The 20,438-nt window shown below is 39.4% G+C and overlaps 2 protein-coding genes across 6 annotated transcripts in view; one reads left to right on the top strand and one right to left on the bottom strand.

The window, feature by feature from the left end:
* Positions 1 to 3,190, bottom strand: part of PTAR1 (protein prenyltransferase alpha subunit repeat containing 1) — a 69,269-nt gene extending 66,079 nt beyond the window's left edge. For all 3 annotated transcript variants that reach the window (XM_054727756.1, XM_054727754.1, XM_054727755.1), the window contains exon 1: positions 3,016 to 3,190. In XM_054727756.1, coding sequence (XP_054583731.1) covers positions 3,016 to 3,101 — 86 coding nt within the window. In that variant the 5' untranslated portion in view covers positions 3,102 to 3,190. The remainder of the gene's footprint in view (positions 1 to 3,015) is intronic.
* A 13,218-nt stretch (positions 3,191 to 16,408) lies between these two features.
* Positions 16,409 to 20,438, top strand: part of CFAP95 (cilia and flagella associated protein 95) — a 69,522-nt gene continuing 65,492 nt past the window's right edge. The window contains exon 1 of one of the 3 annotated variants that reach the window (XM_028146366.2): positions 16,409 to 16,493. Coding sequence is in view for 1 of the 3 variants with exons in the window: in XM_008142196.3 (XP_008140418.1) it covers positions 19,942 to 20,093 (152 nt within the window). In the remaining 2 variants the exon portion in view is untranslated. Of the gene's footprint in view, positions 16,494 to 19,791; positions 20,094 to 20,438 lie in introns of those variants that run through there. The other 2 variants (XM_008142196.3, XM_054727757.1) reach the window with 2 other exon arrangements.

Genomic DNA, 20,438 nt, shown 5'->3' on the forward strand with positions numbered 1-20,438 from the left:
AGGTAGGTCTTAGGTCCCCATCTAGACCAGTACTGTATAATACAGTAGTCACTAGGCATATGTGACCATTATGCATAAATCAATTAAGATTCAATAAAATTTAAAATTCAGTTCCTCATTTGCATTAGCCACATTTTAAGCACTCAATAGTGCTATGTGGCTCATAGCTATCATATTAGACAGAACAGATATAGAACATTTCTATCATCATAGATATAAATTTTTATGAGTGTCTTGAGTATAACTGTGTTTTATACTCCTTCCTATTCTACACTGTGAAGATGGTACCTACAGCACCTCATAAACAGTGGGAGTTCAATAAATATTTAAGAGTAATAAAAAATAACCTGCCGGAGATCTTAATTCCATTGTAAACAGTTGTTTTCCACTTTAGCATAGGCTCTATACATTAATTTAATATCAGTCCCTGGGTCAAGCCTTCAGTTGTTTTTCCATTAGTCCATTAGTAGTCTCTAAGAGTCAACCACAAAAACAACATTCCTATGGTATTTTTCAGTTCATGAAGTGTTTCATATTCACCATTCATATATATATTTTTAAGGAACACAGGAATTCAGGTTAAGCCTAATATTTACCCAGTGGCAACTAAGTGCCAGATACTGTGTAAGGTAATTTTCCTGTGTTCTCATCAGCCTCACTAGATCAAGAGGAAACTGAGGCTCAAAGAAGGTAACCTATCCACACCTATCACTAACAAAATCCACTTATCAACCACTGTAGCTTTCACTGTAGCTTTGACTCCTCCTGGCTAGAGATCTCTACAAAGTCAATGGAGTTGACGTTGATTAATAAAATTGCAATCTATCTTGTGTTTGGAGAAAAAGAAAAACAAAAAGTAAAGAATGAAAACCTTTATTTTTTAATACTGAAAACTGTAATTAGGTACTAACTTTTAAGGTAAACAATGCTCCCCCTCCCCCCTTTAACTAAAAATATAGCCTATTTTGGGGGAGAGGGGCTAGATTGGGGAAGAAGTATGGACAATTTTGAAAAGTCCAAATTATAAGACATTTTAAAGGATGTATAGTAATATCATTGAAGATATTATTATTGCAGGAAATATGTACTAAAATATAGCTGAAGACTATTATTGAACAATGAGTTAAGCTATTTAATTTTTCAGCCCTATATTATATATCATTATTTCAAACGCCCATCTTATTTCATACTTTTAAATCTTGAATGGCCCAAATGCTTAAGCATAAATTATGCATTGACTGAGTACATTCATGAGATTTCACCATAAGAATATGATTAAAGAAGATATTAAAATCCTTTATAAGTTTCAATAAATGTGATCCAGAAGAATTGGGATGTGTTCCAAACAGCACTGTGTCAACCTGCCAAGCCAATGAACACTCAATCTGTTTCTTCAAGTATAAAATGCGGATGCTTTTCTAATCTACCTCAAAGGCAAGAAACTAAGATGATTACTGTACTTATTAGATTAGACTTCTTTCTAACCTTTGTTATAATTTCTTCAAGAAAAATAACACCAATGATGAGGAAACAAGCCCCTCATTTGTCTGGCTTTTTCTTTTTTTTTTTTTGGATGATGTCTCTCATTTGCACTAAAGCTCCATTTCTGAAAAAGGGACAGAAAGACTGATATTACAAAGCATCAAAGCATTCTTTACAAGGCCCAGTACCCACTATGGTTACTGCCAAGAAATCATTCCAAACACTCATTCTGAAAGTGTCGGCAGTCACAAGGGGAAAGGAAGTGGGCATTGTCAGAGGTGGCCGGTGTTTTGAGGCCAGCAGTGTTTTGTTTTTAATGAGGCACAGTTGCAGGTCTCCAACAGTGGGCCACAAGAGAGCAAGGCATCTGAGGGCTTCTCCATTCTTTCATAAGCATCACCTTGAAGGAAGAGAACACTTCATGTGGATGTGAGGTTTGGCACCTCTTTCAGGCAAAAAAGCTTAAGGGCTTAGACCACTTAAAAAGAGTAACTCATGTGTTCTAGTTTAAAGAATAAAATACTCAACCTAAGAGATAAAGTGAAAATAACACAAAACTGGATTCTATGTTTCTTCTGTGGATGAGAGATGGGGAAAGAGCTCCACTCCTGCTTCTCCCTCTTTTGTAAAATGTAGCGCTCTCTCTCTCTCAACAGCTTCCTTTTCGCTCACTACATACAAGCAGAAGTGCTATCGTTTCTCCTGGTATCTTCCCAGAGTACTGTCCTCCCAGGTAACACGGGAAGGAAGCAGGGAAGATTCAGTGTGGTGTTCTACTTAAATAGGGCACCAGGGTCTGGATTAAAAAAATAAATACATTGGCTCCTGTGCTTGCTCCCTGTTACTACGGTTCAGCTACTGCTAAAAAGTGTCGAGGTTTCATCTACTTTACATTAGACTCATCCGGTGCCTACAGAAGCTCAACTCTTGAGAATGCCCAGTTCACCTTCAAAACAAACTGTTTCGTCCGAGTCCCTGCACAACCTTGGGACGAGGGAGGCGAAAGTCAAAAGCAGCCTCCAACTTCCTTTGGTGAGTAAACGGAGAGGGGTTTGGGCCCACTGAGGATCAGATGATCGGTAACCCCCCCTCTTCCCAGCGACCGGGATGAACCTCAAAAGAGTTGTGTTTACGAAGCATACAGACAGACTCACATCGTGTGTGTGCCCGGGTGCCCTTCCTGAACAGATGGAGGATGTGGTCGCCGGGATGAAGTCTTTCCAGTTTCCTGAACTCCTGGGAAAGGACGGGGGGGGGGGACGGCGGGAGCAGGAGAGCGAAACAAACTCGCTCCCTAGGATTTTCCGAGGTCACTTCCAGGGACTCTCCCGACAGCGGTGCCGGTGGCGGAGAGCGGGCCCCGCAGCGGCCGGCAGCGATCCGGCCGCGACCTGGCTCCGTCCCCTCCACCGAGCGGCGCGCCAGGCCCCGCCGCCCTCGAGCCGCCGCCCGAGGTCGGCTCCGGGCACGGCCCCGCCCCCCTCCGTCCCCGACGACCCCCGGAGACGGCGGCCACGCCGGCGCGCGACTCACATGTGCGGGTTCCTCCGGAAGGCGTTGGTGATGTCCTTCACCACCCGCTGCACCAGCACCGCCACCTCCTCGCTCGTCTCGGCCATGTTGGCGGCCGGGCGGCTCGGGAGCGCCTCCGGGACAGCGCAGCGCGACCGGCGGGGTTCCGCGGGGAGCGCGCGTGTGCGCCCGTTTGGCGGAGCTCCCGCCTCCGCCCCTGCCGCCGCCGCGGCCGCCGAGAACTTCCGGGTCATCCGCCGGTGGCCGGGGCGTGGCGCTCGCTAGGACTGGAGCGGCCTGGTGGGTAGGGCCCTGACTTCCTCTCGTTGTCCCTAACAGTTTGTCAGCGTCCCAGAAGATGCTGCAGATTCAATTGCAGGTCTCTGTTGTACACATTTTTTTATTTATTTTTTAAATTTCTATCCAGTCGGGGCTGAGGAGTAAGTGGTCCTTAAGTCATCCCCCCTGTCCCCTCAACTTCCATTCATAAGGAGTTGCCAGGTCCCGGGAGTCCCCGGAGGGAAGTTTCCTTGCAAGTGCAAGTCCTCTTGAGCAGTTAGTACTGTTAGAGAGTGGAAATTTTTGAGCATGCTTCCCCCTAGATAACTTGGCCATTAAATCCCCAGCTGCAACTAACAAAATGGCCTTGCAAGATAGATAATTGTTGTGTTTTTTTAAAAATATATTTTATTGATTTTTTTTTGTTTGTTTGTTTTACAGAGAGGAAGGGAAAGGGATAGAGAGCTAGAAACATCCACCAGCTGCCTCCTGCACACCCCCCCACCGGGGATGTGCCTGCAACCAATGTATGTGCCCTTGACCGGAATCGGAATCGAACCTGGGACCTTTCAGTCCGCAGACCGCTCTATCCACTGAGCCAAACCGGTTTCGGCAATTGTTAGTTTTCTTGAGAACAGGATATCAGTCAGCCTTACAAGATAGACCACCTGTTAACTTTCCTGATAACGGGATGCAGTTACTTACTCCACCAGGCGCCAGGACCCTGAAAATGACATGTTGACTTTGCCTAAGAAATATTACTTTGCTTTAAATTGTTTCAAATTGTTTGCTCTGTAAAAAAAAACAAACAAACAGGAGGTAGTGAATGGGTGTAAATATGGTTGGAAACAAAGGGTCGGGGCTGCTCTTGGGGCTGGGTGAAGAGAGCAGACAGCTGGCCAGTTAAATTAAAAAAGGTTCCCTAAATTTTAATTTGGTCTGGACTCCAGTGGTCATTTACTCGCGTTCGCTCCACAACGAGTACCTTTGGGAGCTTGTTTGCTTTCTTTTTCCAGCTGTAGGGAGGAGGCCTTCAGAGACGCTCCTGGCAGAATGAGTCCCAATTGGACCTTGTTGGGGACTTCCTTTTCCTGCGTGTCAATTTTGGCCTCTGAGCAGCCGTTCTCAACCATTAATTTAAAAAAAAAAAAAATTAACGAATGCATTAAAGGAAGGAATAGGAAAGAAAAGGAAAAGTTCTTTGCCACCTGGATATAAGAAGTAGGAGTTCAGTACTGAAGTATTTTTTAGATTTTCTACGGAGTGTATGGTGGGCCCTTCCTACCTGCCACAGATTCAACCAACTTTGGATAGAAAAGATGTGGGTAGAAAAAGTTAGGTTGTTGCCGAGGGTGCTGTGTCATTAAGCCCAGGATGGTTGGTTCTATATTGAACATCTTGTTTTTTCCTGTCATTACTCCCTGAACAATACAGTGTAACAACCATTTATATAGGATTTACATTGTATTAGGTAATAGAAGTAACCTAGAGATGATTTAAAGTATATGGGAGATGTGCATTATATTCAAATACGACTCCACTTTTACAAGAGACTTGAGCACCTGTGGATTTTGGTATCCGTGGGGATCATGGATACCAAGAGACAACTGTACTTCATTTTCCGCAAGGTTTGGAGTCTTCTGAACACTGCGTTAGTTTTGGAGTGAGAAAATCAAGGCCTTGATAGAGTTTGCTTTTGTAACTATATATCTTGCTACAAATCATTTTTGTAGGAAAAAGAGGATTTCTAGTTAATTTGGATTTTGAAGTGCCATAATTCAAACATTATGCATCAGATTTTCCTTCATCCTTCTATAATAGAAAAAAATCTGACTGCCTTCAGTTCAGTTATTTTTACTTAATCCTTGTAACTGCAACCAATGTATGTGCCCTTGACCGGAATTTTTTACTTAATCCAAAAATCTGACTGCCTTCAGTTCAGTTATTTTTACTTAATCCTTGAAATCTGTATTTTTTAAAACGTTTTTTAAAGAAAAGCAAGCTTATTGTCTGTTTAATGTAAAGATATAGGGTTGATTGTCAAATGATAATTGAAATAGGGTTGATTGTCAAAGAATAATTTTGGATGCAAAAATGTAAAGCATTGAATGAGAAATATAAATCAACTATATCCAATGGTTAACACTCCCTGTAGGTATATTTATAAAAAATAGAACTGCTGTATAGACATTGGCCTTATGTTTTTAATAGAAACAAGCTAGAAGATTCACAAAATTGTAAAAAAGCAAGATGGGACAGGTTTTGGTTTGTAAATCAAACAAATCTTAACCTCTTGACGCTTCTCAGAGGAGGCAGTGCAGTGAGTGAATGTGTGTTTAGATTCCCAAGGCCAAGGACAACGTCAAATACCTTAGTTTCTCTAAGAATACGATACCAATTCTCAAATGTTTGAGTTAACTGATATCTTCTTTCTCTTCACTTAAAGCCTTGCATCTTTTCCTAATAAAAGTGAAAAAATAAATCCTGACTTCTGGGGGACAGAGCTCAAAGCAGCACACTGAGAAATATACTTTTTTTCCCCCAAAGACTTTATTTTTTATCTTAAAAATTGATTATTTTGTATCTCACTCTAATATATTTGATAGGGGAAAAACCCAAACTTTGTCCCTAAATCCTGAAGTAAAATTGATATTCCAGAAAGATAACTCATTATGGTTCTGTGTATTCCTCCCCACATACACATACATGAGCACACACCCTCTTTATGCTCATTTGAAAGGCATGAATTGTGTCTCACATTTTCTCCTAAGAGTTAACAAATTGTTTTACTCACTTATTAAGGATCTACTGTATTTATAACTCAAGGTTTTTAAAATTGGAGAATATTAGAACTGATCCAAACCCATACTTTTGCAGAAAAAGAAAACTGAGATTGAAAGAAGTTAAGAATTGAAATTCATAATACTTTTGGTAATATATAAGAATATGATATTCGATAAATTTAGCAAGATTTTCTTGAAGGATTCAAACATTTATGTTCAGGAATCTGCAAAATACATTTATTGATAATAATGAAATATTGCAAATAGCTTGAATGCCCAACAGTAGAGATTGATTAAATTATAATAAATCTATTTGATGAGATATTGTTTAGTCATAAAAGCACATTCTAGCTAGAAGAATATATTACCAAACTCTTAGGGGGAGGTATATTTATTTATTTATTTATTTTTTTTTTTTTTTTTTTTTTTTTTTAATATTTTTATTGAGGTATTATATGTGTACATATCTTACCATTACCCCCCCACCCCACACCCACACATGCCCTCCCCCCCAGAGTTTTGCGTCCATTGTTTATGCTCATATGCATGCATACAAGTCCTTCGTTTGATTTCATAACTCCCCCACCTTTCCCAAACTTTCCCTCTGTACTTTGAAAGTCTGTTTGATGCTTTACTGTCTCTGTATCTATCTTTTTGTTCACCACTTTATAATGTTCTTTACTATCCCTAAATGAGTGAGATCATGTGGTATTGTTCTTTCATTGACTGGCTTATTTCACTTAGCATAATGTTCTCCAATTCCATCCAGGTTGCTGCAAATGATGAGAATTCCTTCTTTTTTATGGCAGCATAGTATTCCATTGTGTAGATGTACCACAGTTTTCCGATCCAGTCATCTGCTGATGGGCACCTAGGCTGTTTCCAAATCTTAGCTATTGTAAATTGTGCTGCTATGAACATAGTGGTGCATATATCCTTTCTGATTGGTGTTTCTAGTTTCTTCGGATATATTCCCAGGAGTGGGATTACTGGGTCAAATGGGAGTTCCATTTTCAGTTTTTTGAGGAAACTCCATACTGTTCTCCACAGTGGCTGCACCAGTCTGCATTCCCACCAGCAGTGCACGAGGGTTCCTTTTTCTCCGCATCCTCGCCAACACTTGTTGTTTGTTGATTTGTTGATGATAGCCATTCTGACAGGTGTGAGATGGTACCTCATTGTTGTTTTGATTTGCATCTCTCGGATAATAAGTGACTTTGAACATGTTTTCATGTGTCTCTTGGCCTTCCTTCTGTCTTCTTTTGAAAATATTCTGTTTAGGTCTGTTGCCCATTTTTTTATTGGATCATTTATCTTCCTCTTATTAAGTTGCATAAGCTGCCTGTAGATGTTGGAGATTAAACCTTTATCAGTGATAGCATTTGCAAATATGTTTTCCCATGCAGTGGGCTTTCTTGTTGTTTTGTTGATGGTTTCTTTTGCTGTAAAAAAGCTTTTTATTTTGATGTAGTCCCATTTGTTAATTTTCTCTTTAGCTTCCATTGCCCTAGGGGCAGTGTCAGTGAAGAAGTTCTTGTGGCATATGTCTGAGATTTTGTTGCCTGTAGATTCCTCTAGTATTTTTATGGTTTCCCGTCTTATGTTTAAGTCCTGTATCCATTTTGAGTTTATTTTTGTGTATGGTGTAAGTTGGTGATCTAGTTTCATTTTTTTGCATGTATCTGTCCAGTTTTCCCAACACCATTTATTGAAGAGACTGTCTTGACTCCATTGTATGTTCTTGCCTCCTTTGTCAAATATTAATTGAGCATAGTGGTTTGGGTCGATATCTGGGTTCTCTATTCTGTTCCATTGATCAATATGTCTGTTCTTGTGCCAGTACCAGGCTGTTTTGAGAACAGTGGCTTTGTAATACAGCTTGAAATCTGGTATTGAGATCCCACCTACTTTATTCTTCTTTCTGAGGATTGCTGAGGCTAGTCGGGGTCTTTTTTTATTCCAGATGAATTTTTGGAGAGTTCTTTCTAGGTCTGTGAAATATGCTGTTGGTATTTTGATGGGGAGTGCATTGAATCTGTAGATTGCTTTGGGTAGTATGGACATTTTAATGATGTTGATTCTACCAATCCAGGAACATGGTATGTTCTTCCATCTGTTTACGTCTTCCTCTATCTCTTTTTTCAGTGTCCTGTAGTTTTCTGCGTATAGGTCTTTTACCTCCTTAGTTAAGTTTAGTCCTAGGTATCTTAATTTTTTTGGTGCGATGGTAAATGGGATTGCTTTTTTAGTCTCTCTTTCTGTAAGTTCATTATTGGTGTATAGAAAAGCCATAGATTTCTTGGCGTTAATTTTGTATCCCGCTACATTGCCGAATTCATTTATTAAGTCTATTAGTTTTTTGATGGAATCTTTTGGGTTTTTTATGTACAATATCATGTCATCTGCAAATAAGGACAGCTTCACTTCTTCTTTTCCAATTTGGATGCCTCTTATTTCTTCTTCTTGCCTAATTGCGATAGCTAATACTTCCAGTACTATGTCAAACAGGAGTGGTGAGAGTGGGCATCCCTGTCTTGTTCCTGTTCTTAGGGGAAATGGTTTTAGTTTTTGCCCATTGAGTATGATGTTTGCTGTGGGTTTATCATAAATAGCTTTTATTATGTTGAGGTATGAGCCTTCTATTCCCACCTTGTTGAGAGTTTTTATCAAGAAAGGGTGTTGGATTTTGTCAAATGCTTTTTCTGCATCTATTGATATGACTATGTGATTTTTATCTCTCAATTTGTTTATGTGATGTATCACGTTTATTGATTTGCGGATATTGTACCATCCTTGCATTCCTGGAATAAATCCTACTTGGTCATGGTGTATGATCTTTCTGATGTACTGCTGGAGCCGATTTGCTAGAATTTTGTTGAGGATTTTGGCATCAATGTTCATGAGGGATATTGGCCTGTAATTCTCTTTCATTGAGTTGTCTTTATCTGGTTTTGGTATTAGGGTGATGCTGGCTTCATAGAAGGAGCCTGGAAGTGTTCCTTCCTCTTGAATTTTTTGGAATAGTCTGAGGAGGATAGGTTTTAGTTCTTCCTTGAAAGTTTGATAAAACTCTCCTGTGAAGCCATCAGGCCCCGGGCTTTTGTTTGCCGGAAGCTTTTTGATGACTGCTTCAATTTCTCCCATAGTTACTGGCATGTTGAGCTGTTTAGAATCTTCCTGATTGAGTTTTGGAAGGTTGTATTTTTCTAGGAATATGTCGATTTCCTCTAGGTTGTCCAGTTTGTTGGAATAGAGTTGTTCGTAGTATTTTGTAACAATCCTTTGTATTTCGTCAGGGTCTGTTGTTATTTCACCTCTTTCATTTCTGATTTTGTTTATTTGGGTCCTCTCTCTTTGCTTCTTGGTGAGCCTGGCTAGAGGTCCATCAATCTTGTTTATCCTTTCAAAGAACCAGCTCTTGGTTTTGTTGATCTTTTGTATTGTTTCTTTGGTCTCTATGTCGTTTATCTCCGCTCTGATCTTTATTATTTCTTTCCTTCTGCTTACACTGGGCTTATCTTGTTGCTCTCTCTCTAACTCTTTGAGTTGTTGGGTTAGGTAATTTATTACCATTGTTTCTTGTTTTTTGAAGTAGGCTTGTAGAGCTATGAACTTCCCTCTCAGGACTGCTTTCATTGTGTCCCATAGATTTTGGATTGTTGTGTTTTCATTGTCGTTTGTTGCCATGATGTTTTTTATTTCTTCCTTGATGTCTTTGGTAACCCAGTCATGGTTTAATAACATGCTGTTTAGTCTCCAAGTGTTTGATTTCTTTGGGTTGTTTTTATTGTAGTTAATTTCCAGTTTTATGCCACTGTGATCTGAGAAGATACTTGATATGATTTCTATCTTCTTGAATTTGGAGAGACTTTGCCTATGTCCTAACATATGGTCTATCTTTGAAAATGACCCATGTGCACTTGAGAAGAATGTATATTCTGTGGCTTTGGGGTGAAATGTTCTGAAGATGTCGATTAATTCCATCTGTTCTAGTGAGTCATTTAGGATTGATGTTTCTTTGCTGATTTTTTGTGTAGAGGATTTGTCCAATGGTGATAGTGGGGTATTGAAGTCTCCTACTATGATTGTATTACTGTCAATCTCTCCTTTGATATCTTCCAGGAGTTTTTTAATGTATCTTGGTGCTCCTGTATTGGGTGCATATATGTTTACCAGAGTTATTTCTTCTTGTTGGATTTCTCCCTTTAGTATTATGAAGTGGCCTTCATTATCTCTTGTTATGTCCTTCACTTTGAGATCTAATTTGTCACATATAAGTATTGCAACCCCAGCTTTTTTTTCATTTCCATTTGCCTGGAAAACCTTTTTCCATCCCTTTACTCTCAGTCTGTATGCATCCTTTTTTTTGAGGTGGGTTTCCTGTAGACAGCAGATATCTGGGTTTTGTTTTCTTATCCAGTCTGTTACCCTGTGTCTTTTGATTGGGGCATTCAATCCATTTACATTTAAAGTTATTATTGATAGGTACTTATTTGACGCCATTTTTATTCTATACCCCTGTGTACCTTCTTTGCTTCCTATTTCTTTCTTTTTTTTTTACAGCAGTCCCTTTAGCATTTCTTTCATTGCTGGTTTGGTGGTGATAAACTCCCTTAGTCCTTTTTTGTCTCTGAAGCTCCTGATTTCACCTTCAATTTTGATTGATAGCCTTGCTGGGTACAGTATTCTTGGATTTAGACCCTTCCTTTGCATGACTTGGTATATTTCATTCCATTCCCTTCTGGCCTGATGAGTTTCTGTTGAGAAATCAGTTGCTAGTCTGATGGGGGTTCCTTTGTATGTAACTGTCTGTCTCTCTCTGGCCGCTTGTAAGATTCTTACTTTGTCGTTGGTGTTTGCCAACTTAACTATAATGTGCCTTGGCGTCGGTCTTTTGGGGTTCATTTTGCTTGGAACTCTGTGAGCTTCTTGGATTTGTGTGGGTTTTTTCTTCCCTATATCAGGGAAGTTTTCTGTTATTATTTCTTCAAACAGGTTTTCTATTCCTTGCTCAGTTTCCTTTCCTTCTGGCACCCCTATTATCCTGATGTTGTTTTGTTTTGTATTGTCCTGAAGTTCCCTTACGCTCTCCTCCATCTTTCTAATTTTTGTTTCTAGAAGCTGTTGTAATTGGGTATTTTTTTCCATCTTGTCTTCTAGCTCACTTATGCGGTCCTCTGCTTCATCTAGTCTACTCTTGATGCTTTCTATTGAGTTCTTTACAGCAGCGATGTCATTTTTCATTTCTTCTTGGTTCTTCTTCATTTCTTCTTGGTTCTTACTCATATTGTCGAATTTGTCTTCCATCCTTTTCAGCCACTTTATGACCATTTCTCTGAATTCTTTCTCTGATAGGTTGTTTGCCTCTAAATCGTTTACTTCCTTTTCTGGTGATGCCTGCTTCTCTTTCCTGTGGGGGCTGTTTCTTTGTCTCCCCATGGTCTCTCTTCTCCGGATGTCTGGTTATATAGATTTCTCTCTCTGGCGTTGATTTAAAGGTATAAAATACAACACAACCAGGCACAACAGACAAGGCACTGAACAGAATTGTATTCACGATATTAATAACCTCCAATAAAGGTAACCACCAGAGAAAGACAAATTAGGGAATAGGAGTGGAAGAGGGAGAGTAAAAAGAAAGAACAACAACGAAGAAAAAAAAAAAAACAAAACAAAAAAAAAAACAAAGAGTGTGAATCTGAACTTGGGAAAAGAGCAGAAAGAAAGAAAAGAAATAACAGAAAAGAAAAAGAAAAGAAAAAAAAAGTAAGAGAGACAAGAATGATACTAAGAGAGAAAAGGGGAACAAACTATATATATGGGGAGTAAACTCCACTAGAACAACCACTATTCCCAGCAAATTCCAGCAACACGTGCCTGGAGATTAATACAAACTGCAACAGCAGCTAATTTCAAGTGAGGCAAGGGAAAACAAAAGTAAAAAACAAACAAAAACAAAGCAAACAAAAGAACCAACCAAACCAACAAAAAGAATAATCAAAACAATCTCCTAAAAAAGCATAAAAATTCAATCTAATCAACATTCAAGCAAACAACAACAAAAGGCCCGAGAGAAAAATAATTTTTTAAAGGTAGCGTAGAGAGAGGTTTGTATGGATTTGGAGCAGGGGGTTGGGATTAGATATATAAGTAGGGTGAAGTTTTAGCAGGGAGTAAACTGAAAAAGTAGGGAAAATCTAAAGCCAGAAAGGGTTAAGATAAACTGGGGAACAAGGGGGAAAGGTTAGGAGGAGAGTGATGGCATAATGTTAGCTTTGAGATAGGGTAAAGCGATTGTAAGGGAAAGATGCAAATCGAATGTAGGACACTAATCCAAAAATAAAAGAAAGAGAAAATCAAATGACATTAAAAAAAAAAAAAAAAAAGTAAAATAATAGTAATAATATTGCTGATTGGAAATAAAAATGTAATAATTAAAAAGGTGAAAATCAAGTGAGGAAAAAGAAAAAATATTAGTTTCTTAAGTATAAGATGCAAAAAATGAAAATAAAAAAATATGAGAATAAAAAATTTAAAAAATTGAAAAAAGAATTGAAAATTAAAAAATAGGAAGACTAAAATGTGCAGTAGCGGCTGTCATTCACTTCCTCTATTATTCTGTTTGGTACGCCTTTTTCCCAGTCTGGGCGGTATATCAATTCAGCTTCATTCCAGGGCTCCTCAGTGTTGGAAGCCAGTCCTGCTTTTTAAGCCAGCCCTGTCTTAATTTCTCGTATTTATTTTTGATTACACCAGAGACAATTAGCGTTTCAGCCCCTGGGTGGCAGTGTTTCTGAATTGACTTCCGGGCCTCTCTAGCTCTTTTTTCTTTTTTTTTTTTCCCCTTCTATGGCACTCACTACCGGTTTGTAGAGGTGTGCGCCTCAGAGCTGCCTCTCTGATGGTCACACGCAGCTCTGGCCCCAGGTTCCGAAAAAACACCTTCCCCCTGCAGTCTTTCAGGGTTTCCACCTGGGTTTGCCTCTGTATTGGGCTTAGCAATCAGAGTCGGAAAGAGCCCAGGTGTGCGGACCGTGGGTCTGTGCCCCAGACTAAGGAGCCTGCACTCCTTTGAAAATTCTTAGTCTGACCCTCCTCGTCAGATTAAAATGAGTTGCTTTCAAGAGGTCACTTCTGTTAGCAGCTCAGAAGACCCCCCTCCTCATTCACGGATCACGGCAGTTCCAACTGCCGCTGATTTTTCTAGGCACAGACCTCCCGGCTCCTGCCGGTCCTGCGGCTGCCGCACTTCCCTCACCCAGCGCTTCCCTCACCCACCGCGGGGATTAGAAACCGCAGCTTATTTCAGACAAAATCTGACCTTTCCGTGGTGCAGTGGAGAGTTTCTTTGGATCCAAATGTTTGCGCTGATAGGGGACCGGTGGTCTGGTGCTCCCAGCAGTTCAGTGTTTGCAGTTGTCGCGGAAAGACAGGTTTCCCCTAAAATCCTCCTTTCCTTGCAAGATGGCACGGCGCCCGGCAAGCCCGCAGCTCCAAGAGGGGACCCAGCCCCTGTGGGTGCTGCGTGGTCAGAGGAACACTGCCCAGCACTCCCCCGCCTTCTCCTGGAGTTTAGCTGTCCCTTGGCTTGCCCACATACACTCCCTCTGCGAGCCTCTGCTGCTCCGACTCTCCGCCCCAGGAACAGACTCCAAACCCGACTCTATTCCGTCGCCATTTTTTTTCCTTTTAGGGGGAGGTATATTTATATGATAATTTTACTTTCTAAGTAATTCAAAGAAAAAAATATAATTTTTGTAACTTAAGAAAAGTTTAAAAAGTATGTTAATAAAGACATGGATATATTTATTTGTTAATTAGCTAACTGTCTCTTATTTTATTTATTTATTTATATGATTTTAGAGAGAGGAAGGGGGAGAGAGAGAAAAAGAGAGAAACATCAATGTGAGAAAGAAACATCGATGTGAGAGAGAACTATCAATCAGTTGCTTCCCACATGTGCCCTGATTGGGGATCAAACCCACAACCTGGATATGTGCCCTGATAGGAATCGAACCTACCACCCTTTGGTGTATGGGACGATGCTCTAACCAACTGAGCCATACTGGCCAAAGCACCAACTATCTCATACATACTAATTTTTTTAGAGATGTATTGATTTTAAGTTGACCATGCCTCTAATTATTGTTCACATGGCTGTGAATGTGTTTTGGCAATCCTTCCACATCTCCCCCAAATCATGCTTTTCATATTTTAGAAGACTATTTGATGATAGGGGAAAGGTAGATATGAAATGACAAAAACAAGTACCAAAACAGCATATAAGATAACCCTCATATATATAAAATGAATTGTACATAATATAAATATAAACTAAAATGTTAACAATGGCTATCTCTGTGTGATGGAATTAATTACTGGAGATAATTAAGACCTATAAATATGCATTCTTTATATTCTTCTGGATGTCCCAGACTTTCTACAATAAAACGTAATGTATGTGTTGAGAGCCCTGGTGGGAAGGAAGACACCAAAGTGGTTTTAATGACAGGTGCTTCATCCTTTTGTGAAGAGTTGGAGATGACTTTATAATCTGTTTGCATCTTCACTCTATATTATTCTCCTTATATCACTATATTGTGTTGTTTATTTACTCCATTTATTTGAATTGAATATCATAGTAATATAGGTGGGGCAAAAGTTGGTCTACAGTTGTATGTGAAACAGTTTATTCTTGTATTATTATTTACTAGAGGCCCGGTGCACGAGATTCATGCACTGGAGGAAGGGGGGTGTCCCTCAGCCCAGCCTGCATCCTCTCACAGTCTGGGAGCCCTTGTGGGATATCCGACTGATGGCTTAGGCCCACTCAGGTAGACGGGAGAGGCTCCTGCCACTGCCGCTGCACTCTCCAGCCATGAGCCCAGCTTCTGGTTGAGCAGGGCTCCCCCTGTGGGAGCGCACTGATCACCAGGGGACAGCTCCTGCATTGAGCATCTTCCCCCTGGTGATCAGTGTGCATCATAGCGACCAGTCATTCCGCCATTCAGTTGATTTATATATTACCCTTTTATTATATAGGATTAACTATTGTATTATTTTCTTTTTTAAAAAAATACGTTTTAATTGATTTCAGAGAGGAAGTGAGAGGGAGAGAGAGAAACATCAATGATGAGAGAGAATCATGGATTGGCTGCCTCCTGCATGCCCCACTCTGGGGATCGGCCTGCAACCTGGGCATGTGCCCTGACTGGGAATTGAACCATGACCTCCTGGTTCATAGGTCAAAGCTCAACCACTGAGCCATGCCAGCCGGGTTATTGTATTATTTTCATATGAACAACAGTAAACCTATGTTTGCCCCACCCTGTATTATGTAAGAGAGACTAAGTAATACTAAACACGTGCTTACTGTATACTGACTATTATTGCAAAAACACCAAGCTTACTTTCCCATTAAAAAGATTAAGTGCTCAATTTTCAGTGCTTCATTATTATATTGATGTTGTGATTAGCTATATACTTATAGTATGCCAAGCCTCAAACTGATAACTTTCCTAAAATTTAAAATCAAAGAACTTACTAACAAAGAAATAGGAGAAGGGAAATATAATACTAGTCAAGAAGCCACAATATCAATGTTTTTTAAAATGAAATCTTAAGAAAAGTCAACAGAAGCAATGTCACATTTAAAGTTTTTATTAAAGACCATCTCAGGAAAAGGAATAGAAATTAATATATGATTTTCAAATGATGACATTAAATTCATGAGAGTTTTGGTGTGTGTTTATTTTTCCAAATACAAAACTTCATATATAATCAAGAACTAATTTTTAAAAAGTCACAAAATCACTCTGAATGCAAATGTTATCTTTATTATTATACTTAGTTGATGTCTCTAGCACTTTATTATTCTAAATGTTGAGATAAAAATAGGAAAATGCCTGTGAAGGCATGTTTAAACTATGAAGCACTATTCAATTATTACTGATTTCTGTGAATAAAGAAAGCATGATGAGTACAATATTAAAAGAATAGTAACTAAGACTAAACTAAATACTAATTTTCAATATGAAACTCTTTTCTAGTATTTCTAAAGAAAATTACTGTACTGCGATTACAATTAATCTCCTAGTTAAAACGAACTTTTTTTTAACCCAACAAAGTTGGTAAATGTTACCAAGATGCTGATCATGAAGATGTCATTAAATGACCACTTAATGGTGATATTAGAATCCATGGGATACTGTAGTGAAAATACTAGGTTTTTTGTTACATAATAGGTATTTTTTTATTGCTGAATAAATTCTTTTTCTTAACAGTTATTAGTTCCAAAATGTCATTCTTTTCCTTTGCCCTCTTCCTACCGCAGAGGCCCAGGAGACCCATGATGTAATCTTCAGAGAACAGGAGAAAATGCCTGGAAACACAAAGTGCCAATCCAGTACCTGCATATGGAAACAGCTAGGGAGATGGGTATGTCTCTGTGATGCAATGAATATTCCTCAGATACTGAAGATGTCAAATTGTTGCAGGGATTTTCTTAGTAATATGGTTTTTAATGGATGGCTAAATGAAAGAAGTATCCAAGTAGTAGTACATTCTTAAGAGTTTTGTTATCCTATGATTTGCATGTTCTTCAGTATAAATATGACAATAATGAAAACCATACACTTTTTAAAATTATATAGGTTTCAAGTGTACAATTCTGTAATACATATTCTGTAAATTGCATTGTGTACCACCACCCAAAGTCAAATCATCTTCTATTGCCATATATTTGGCCCCCTTTTACCCTTTAGCATAGACTTAGGTTAAAAAATCATAACTGAAAAAACTTGAAAGGTATTTAAAGCTTAATTTGACATCTTTAGTAACTTCCTAAGAGTAAGGCAGGGCTACATTTCCCCTTCTTCCATTTCACTTCTTAACTTAATTTTTCAACTCAAAATTTTTATAATAAAAATATACCTCATTTCTCCATTTTTTCCTCTTTCCATGTTTTAAGCCACTTCTGCCACTCATCAAAATTAACAACAGGCCAAAATCACCCATCAAAAATGATTAATTTTCTTTGTTAATTGTTAAATTATGCTCAAACCTGCATTACAGTATTTATAGAGACCGATAGTTTAAAATGTAGGAAGGAATACTAAAGAGTAACTCCCCAAGCAGTGTCTTTCTATTTTAGACACTTTAATTTCTATGTTGTCTTTCACATCACCATCAGTGTGCAAAAACAAACAAACAAACAAAAAAACCCAACAGTGTAAAAGATGGTGTATTTAGTTTATAGGAGGAGAAGGCTAAATACCACCTCGGTGCGGGTGAGAGTCCAAGTAATTGTACTTATTTATTCCACATATTTTAAAAAGTGTTGTTATATATAAGACATGTGTTAACTTCTGAGTATACAATTGAGAGAAAACAGATATTATTCTTGCCTTTTTATGGGACCTACAGGCTGATGGAAGAAATATTCAAATGAACATATTAATATACTAAAAAAAATTGTAATTCCTGACACAAAAGGAAAAAGCAAGATATCAGGACAGATAATAACAGTGTGGGGTAAGGGTATATCTTCAGATAGTGTGCTCAGGGAAGCCTGTTCCTGGTGGTGATATTTGAGCTGAGATCTGAAAGGTTAGGAGGAACCACCCCTGTGAAAAGCAGGGGAAAATCCTTGCCAGTAATGGAAACAGCATGTGTGAAGGCCTCAAGGAGAATAGAGCTTGCATAGCATGTTTCAGGAATTGAAAGAAGGCCAAACTAATAATTATTTTATACTTTGTAGATGTGTACATAAATGAGCACACACATTGAATTTTGGAATATTTTCATTACCCCTACTGAATCTGGTTCTGATGCTAAATTTGTCACCTCAGATCCTGTTTCTCTTTTTCTTTCCTTTTAGTATGTTGCAAATTGCTGAAAATTGGACATGATATATGGGATAATAGAAACTGAGGTTAACTAGGCCTTTAGTGAAAGGTTTTATGTCAATCTGGTTAGGATTATGTTTGCTATAGCTGAAGGTGTCACAGAATTCAGTTTCCTCAGGTGTTTTTTTTCTCTCCTGATTTCATAAATTGTCCTAAGAATTCCTTCTCAAATAGAACTGTATCTTGTTACTTTCTTAGTTGTAATTCACTGTTATTATAAAACTAGAGCCCTGTTGATATAATAGTAAGGGGCTGTTGGAGAGGAATTGTTTTATAATTTTACTAGAGGCCCAGTGCACAAATTCGTGCAAGGGTGGGATCCATCTGTTGGCCCTGCCACCTGGTCAAACTCCCAGTCGAACTTCCGGTCAAGGGGACAATTTGCATATTAGCCTTTTATTATATAGGATAATGAACTCTGAGTCTTTTATGGGCATGAGTGTTTGGGATGTGACCTTCAGAAATGCTTTTTGACTCTTCTTCTCCTTTTAGGTGAGATAAGGAGGATAGATAAGGTGGCTGTAGTTGTCTTATTGCCCTTCCCTTTGTCATGGAAGATTCTGGTAACATCATTTCATCTGGAACATTGGCCCTTATTACAGAAAATGGATTTGGTTATATATCAAAATGGTTACTTAACCCACCCTATGACTAAAGTGGGAAGGTATATTTTTTGGGGTCATCACTGTGAGAACCTGATGGGGTTCCTTGAGGTAAATTCCATAAAAAAGTGTTTGGGTTTCCCTAAGATTGGGCCACAAGGACTTTCTCAATCATAAGCTAGTCCACACTCAGCCTCAAAGAAATTGTCAAGATGATCACTTCAGTGTTCAAAGCAGTTGAAGGCTCCAGCATTTTTTGCTCCAGATAAGCTGATCTTAGCTGTGATTCTCTGTATTTGCCCGTTTCTCAGATTTCTGGGTTAGAGGTTGCTCTGTGATCTTCATTCTTGGATGAGCCTAAGAAAAGTGTTTTGTTTTAGTTTATCTTTTGTCTTGTAACGATGGAACTGAAGACTTTCAAGCTCTTTCCATGTTGTCACTAAAACACACTAGCAGATGATAGCAATGGTGGTAATATTTGGAGCAATAGCTATATGCTATGCTTTGTACAGCACTGAGCTTAACACAGATCTTATTTACCCTTTTAAAATTAACTTCTATTTTCCTCCCATTACTTCAAGAGGAACTCAAATAGTGTCCAGTAATCTATAGCACTTAGCTGGATTGGTTTCAAATAACATGGCTTAACTATGACTGTCTGTAAAATAGGGTTTTAGGTACCACAGGTGTCCACACTGAGCAACCACAGGCCACAGAAAAGTCCTTAATAGTTGTGTGTAATCAAGTTTATGAAAACTCACCCAGAAAAGCACCTCACTATTTACAAACTAGAGAAATCTCTTAATTTGTCTACTTTTAAATTTGAATTTTTGTGTATATGTGGTCTTCATAAAGTAAGACATTTATGAAATTTCTGAAAGCCCAGGTAAGTCTAAAATAATCAGACATAATATTCATTCACTCATTCAACACTGTGAAATGATGCCACGTACCTAAAGCACTGTGCCAGGTAAGAGGGATGGCCCTGATTTAGCTCATTAATGCCCTGAAAGTCTTCAACTGAGGTTGGGGAGGAGAATTCTGATGTGTTAAAGGGTCCCTCTTTAAACTCCGCCCAGCCACTCGGAGATTAGGCTGCTGGGCGTGCGAAACTACAAGTCCCAAGATGCAGAGCCTCCTTCTCTGAAGCCCGGACAGCCCCTCGTTCCAGTCTGGGAAATGTAGTTTCCTTTAACTCAGCAGCAACGCTGTCTAGGAAACCTGCACTATTACGTTTGCGAGTGCCCCCCCTCCGTTGACCCCGCCCCAGGTTGCTTAGGAGTTGACAGACGCCGAATCTTGGTCGTCGTCGGCTCCGGGGCCGGGCCGAAGCAGCGCAGAGGGAAATCTTACGAGGTCCGCACTGCGAAGGCGGTCATGGAGAACTTTGGCAGCTCCCGCCAGGACTTGTGCAGCACTAGGGGATACCAGTTTGAGATCGGACCCACCGACGTGCTGGAGCGCAAGGGCTCCCTGACCCTCCGCTCCCATCACAAAAAATACTCGAATCCGGTGTTGGTGTATTCCTGGTGAGCGAGCTCTCCGAAGTTCCCCTTTCTCTGGTTCTGGGAGAGCGAGAGGAGCGGAAGAGATGGGGAGGAAAGGAAGGAGAGTAATAGAGCGAGGACAGGGGTGGAGAGGATAGAATAAACAGAAGAGAATGAGAACAGAGGAAGGGAACAACAGAGAAAGAAGGGAAAAGAATGAAGAGGTGAGGAAGAAAAGGATGAGACAGACAGAACTGGGAGAGGAGAGAAGGGAAAAGAAAGGGAAACATCTTCAAAGGAGAAATGGAGAGGGTAGGAATGCAAATTGGGAACGGAGGAGAAGATAGGAGAGGAGCGCTCTGGAAGAGGAGCTCCCCAGCACACACC

The sequence above is a fragment of the Eptesicus fuscus genome, chromosome 15, assembly GCF_027574615.1.
Source record: "Eptesicus fuscus isolate TK198812 chromosome 15, DD_ASM_mEF_20220401, whole genome shotgun sequence".
NCBI classification, from domain to species: Eukaryota; Metazoa; Chordata; class Mammalia; order Chiroptera; family Vespertilionidae; genus Eptesicus; species Eptesicus fuscus.